Genomic DNA, 5,126 nt, shown 5'->3' on the forward strand with positions numbered 1-5,126 from the left:
AAAAAGTGAATCTCACTGGCTGACAAACCACTGTGACTCAGAGGCACAGTGCATACAAGGGGGCAGCTAAAACAGCAGTTTTCATTCCAGACAAAGAAAACAAAATATAGTGAAAGAGAGAGAGCGAGAGAGAGATATAGAGAGAGAGAGAGAGAGAGAGAGAGAGAGAGAGAGAGAGAGAGAGAGAGAGAGAGAGAGAGAGAGAGAGAGAGAGAGAGAGAGAGAGATGGGGGAGCGAGGGAGGAAAAAAACAAGAAAGAGAAAGAGAAAGGTGGAACAAAACAAAGAAAAAAAACAAGTTCTTACATCTCTGACATTGATGCCGAGGACAGCAGGTTGAGAGAAAACGGCACTAAAATGCTTCCTGTCCATCTTTCTCAAGATAACGTTGAGTTTGCTAATCATGCAAACTAAACACCTAAGGAGGAAGTGGTTATATAGGGCCGTATGGAGCACCTGTGCTATCTGACCCTCCCATTCCTCTTTCTTCAGCCCTGGACCTCAGCAAGCCTCCTAATAAATCATCCATGACACCAGTGGTGTAGTCTACTTTTTTGAAGTGGGTATACTGTATATTCGACCATTTTTTGAAGTGGGTATACTGTATATATTTATGCTATTGTAAATAATGGATCAATCAATTTTAAGTGGGTATACTGAAGCCCCTATAATTTAGAAGTGGGTATACTCTGTATACCTGCGTTCTACGTAGACTACACCACTGCATGACACAACACACCAAGAGAACCGTGCCAATGTATCCAAATTGATGTGCTCACATCCAAAAACACAGTATCTGGAAGCCAAAAGTTTGATATGAACCAAGCACTTCAGTTCCTTCTGTGACTAGCGTGAGAAAGGCTTTGACACTGGGATGGCTGACCGGTCTGAAAATAGCATTTCTGGTCCAGCCCTCCCTTGCTGACGGGTGTCTTAGGTATGTCTGTCTGGCCGGATGAAAGTCTTCAACGGACGGCTGACGTGTCTCCTGCTGCGTGGTCAGGACCGGATTAACGCACAGGCTAGATATGGCTGCAGCCTAGGGGCCCCCCAGCTTCCAGGGGCCCCCCTGATTGGCCAAAAGTGAAAAATTGTGACGAGGACAATGCAATATTGTAAAAATTGTGTTGTGTTGAGTATAGTTGGTAGACATGTTATCCCTAATTTCTAGCTCGTAATTATGACACTGTGTGTGTAAATTAGTCACAAAATGTACCCTCCAGGGGGCCCCACATCAACCTGTAGCCTAGATGGCTCAAGCCATCTTAAATTCGTCCCACTGAGCTGCCAACTGCTCACCACACATATGAGCCTCCACTGTGAGACAGAGGACAACAGAGGCCTGCATCATGTACAGCAGAGTCTATACAGTAACCTTCAATATCTGCTCTTTCACGATTTTCTTCCAGGTTTTGGAAAGCATTTCTATTCCTCGGAAAGGAGCAGTTGAGCTTATGAACTGACTATGTTCTTATAGGGTTCTGGACACTATTTCTCTTTCTCACACTCTCTTTTCTCTATGTCTTTCCTTCATTCACTCTCTCATTCTGTGTTGCTCCATCACAGTGCTGACACTGCCTGCCTATAAAAAAGACTGCCATACTCCATACTCACAATAGAGTGCAGGAGGATATATGCTCTTAACCTGATTTACCTCATCTGGCTGCGTTCAGCAACTACGATACAAGGGAGGGCGTTCCATTCCCTGCCACACCCGGAACGGCATAGGCTACCAGAGGGCAAGAGTCAGGTAAATAAGGGCAAGAGTCAGGTAAATAAGCTCTGACCCGACAAGCCAGACCATTCATTTGGAATGACTTCGTATCACGAATGGTCTGATGACGCTTCTCTGGGGAGGGTGTAGTCGTCTTCCAGGCGGCCGGCGAATAAGCGAACGCACTTGGGCGCAAAATGACATACGTCATGAACGTCAACTGTCAGCGATTGGTCACCACTCATTTCAAACCAGAGCTGAGCTCACTCCTCCCACCCCAAGCAGCTCCAGGGCACCGAGGATCCAGACCAATAATGAATTACGAAGTAATTATTAATGTGGTCAGGTAAAACCAGGCTATAAAAGCTCTACTCTGTTCTGAAATCTCTTACTAGACTCCTTTGCAGTTGGTAGCAGCCTGCTCGGGCATGACAACCTGGGCCTCATGTGGGCCTCGTGTGGGCCGAGATCCGACAGACCCCCACCAGGCTATAAAAGCTCTACTCTGTTCTGAAATCTCATCTAAGACCCCTTTGCTCTTCTCCATGTTTTCCCCTCATCAGCTCCTCAGAAGTCTACAGACACGTCTTTTAAACATAATCATTCTTCTCGTTTTCATCTACAAATCAGCCAAAAGCTGAAGATGTTGTGCTTGTCACCAAAAAATGTTCTGTGCAAAGTAAACAATTATTCATAATAATTTAGCAAATATTTAGAGCATTTATGAAAAAAGGGAACAAAATTAACCATTGTGACACCACGTTTCATCAATACACAATGTAAAATGACCATTGAGAGAGACACAAACCTAGAAATTCAAATTTGGCTTGCATAGCAAAGCAACATCAGACAAAATAATAATTAATAATAATAAAAACATATTTACAAGAAATACAAATCCCTTTTTTTCTTCCATGACAAGGGATAATAAGCTTACAGTGTGATTTTTTTTTTCTGCGTCATTCACAACGATTTTATATTGTATAAGTGATTTACATTTTTGTGACACAAAAACTCAAGGAGTAGCAGGGGAGGAGAGTGAGGAGCATATTCTCCGGAAGGAAGGAAGGAAGGAAGGAAGGGAGGAGAAGGGAAGGATGTATGGAGGAAGGTGAGGGAGGAGAGGAGAGGGGGGCATAGTGAGATGTGTGTGTGTATCCATGTGTCTGTACATCACTTCAGTTTCATCAGTTTCTTTTTCATCTCTTTTTTTTCCCTTCATCTCTCTCTCACACACTCTCTCCAGTTTTCTTTCTTGCTTCCTGTTTGTTTCTTCTTCTTCTTCTGGGAGACACGGAGAGGAGAGAGATTCATTGCACAGGTTTCAGTGGGAGGTTCCCAGCTCTTGGGTGAGAGGGCGGGGTAAAGGGGGCAGTGAAATGTCCAACTCTTCATTTGGACTGGCCATTCTGCGGAGGGGGGAAACAACAGACATACAGTCAGAAAAACACAGAAGATGTACGAACATCACAGCCAGCTGCCATGAGCTACGTAGTCTGCAACTTTAAAAGCTACTTACCCTAGTCTGCAACCTTAGATTCATCCGATCTAATGTTATCTAAATATTTTTTATTTTATTTATTTTTTACAGTTTTTTAGGGGGGCTTTTCAGCCTTTATTGGTTTTTGTGAGACAGGACAGTGGAGGAGAGACAGGAAGTGAGCTGGGAGAGAGAGACGGGGAAGGACCGGCAAAGGACCCGGACTGGGAATCGAACCCGGGTTGGCCGAGTGGTAAACATGTACCCTACCATATCAGCCACGGTAGGGCCTAAATATTATATACTATATTTAACTATAATCTAAACACTGATCACTGATTGTATACTACACTATACCATATTATGTTATGCTGTGCTACACTGCTAGGGGCAGTCGTGGCCTAGTGGTTAGCAAGGTGGACTTTAGATCAGAAGGTTGCAGGTTCAAATCCCACCAATACCTCTCCCTACACCTCTATCCATGGCTGAAGTGTCCTTGAGCAAGGCACCAACCCCACATTGCTCCAGAGGCTGTAACCAATACCCTGTACCATAGCTGTACGTCGCTTTGGATTTTTTTAAAAAGCATCAGCTAACTGTAATGTAATGTAATGTTAGCACTAGTACAATATATGTAATAATACAGCCAACACCAACAACCTCCAAACAAAACAAAACAGAACCCACAAAAACACCAGCTCTTTGTGTTACTATGGCAACAACACCAGCCAGCTGCCACACTCACATAATTCTCTGTGGTTGGTCTCCATGGTGCCTCCGCCGCTCGGTGTGCCCAGGCGCTGTATGCTGTCTGAGGGCTCGGTGGCGAAGGAGCGATGGTGGCTGTGGTGGTGGTGGTGCGAGGGGCGTCCCAGGGTGCCCCTGCCCGAGGAGGACATGCCCGAGGAGGACACGGAGCTGGCCCAGGCCCCCATGTGCTGCCGCTCCAGTGTGGACACTAGGCACTCGTCAGGGCCCCCCCCCTCGGACCCGCCGCTGGCCCAGGACGAGCCGTGCAGCCGCGCCCCTACCGTGCTCAGAGCATCCGAGCGCACTGCGGGGAGAGAGGGGAGAGGGGTGAGGAGAGAGACCAGTGTTAGACGTCAGCGGTGAATACTCGTAAGCCGAGAGGTAGGCAAATGTGGTGGGGTTCACAATACAAGATGAGAGGAAGAGCATGCACTTGTATAGTGGAAAACAAATCTCCTTCCATCGGAGTTGCTTATAATGTTGCAGATTAAAAAAAACATTGAAAAGAAATATGCTTTATCATCATGGAATAGAATCATATATGTTAAGTGTAGAGTGGTAGAGTGACTTTACTGATCCCCAGGGGGAAATTCAGGTGAATATATGATGTTTTTTTTTTCTTCCAAAAATCCTATACACTATTACCATGTCTCATAAATCAAATGAATTGCAGGATGATAGGTCTGCTGGAACTGGGCCCTGTGACATCACAAGGCACAGCATTAGCTTCTCCTCTGAGTCTATTTAAAGTTTTATTTATCCATTGTCTGTTTGCTTATATCTCATCTAATTTATTTTCAATAATTCAAATACCACTTATTATTCATCAGCATTCAAGTTTGTGAGCGGCCAAGTTTTATACTGGAGTGGAGTAGATGCTAAGCCCACAATCTCCTTCTCACTCTCTTTCTCTCCCTCTCCTCTCTCTCTCTCTCTCTCTCTCTCTCTCTCGTTCTTCCCATGTGTCCTCACATCTCTCACCTCCTGCTGCTTTGTTTTTCTACTCTGCTGTTGACTCTCTGACCTTCTATTGTTTTCGTCAGGCATGCCCACACACACACACACACACACACTCCCCGTGTATGCCCTCTCCACGCCTTCTCCATGCCCACACACTCCATGCGTACAGTATGCCCGCGCGGCAGGGCATGCCCGCCCCACACACTCCCTCTTCACGCCCAT

At 45.6% G+C, this 5,126-nt stretch overlaps 1 protein-coding gene across 1 annotated transcript in view; it reads right to left on the minus strand.

Moving 5' to 3' along the window:
* Positions 1 to 2,795: 2,795 nt before the first annotated feature.
* The window catches only part of LOC134452016 (roundabout homolog 2-like), a 261,747-nt gene continuing 259,416 nt past the window's right edge, over positions 2,796 to 5,126 (minus strand). Inside the window, exons 28-29 of the mRNA XM_063202400.1 lie at positions 3,940 to 4,248; positions 2,796 to 3,123 (exon numbers count right to left, since the gene is read on the minus strand). Coding sequence (XP_063058470.1) covers positions 3,122 to 3,123; positions 3,940 to 4,248 — 311 coding nt within the window. The 3' untranslated portion in view covers positions 2,796 to 3,121. The remainder of the gene's footprint in view (positions 3,124 to 3,939; positions 4,249 to 5,126) is intronic.

This window comes from Engraulis encrasicolus, chromosome 7 (genome assembly GCF_034702125.1).
Source record: "Engraulis encrasicolus isolate BLACKSEA-1 chromosome 7, IST_EnEncr_1.0, whole genome shotgun sequence".
Lineage (NCBI taxonomy): Eukaryota > Metazoa > Chordata > Actinopteri > Clupeiformes > Engraulidae > Engraulis > Engraulis encrasicolus.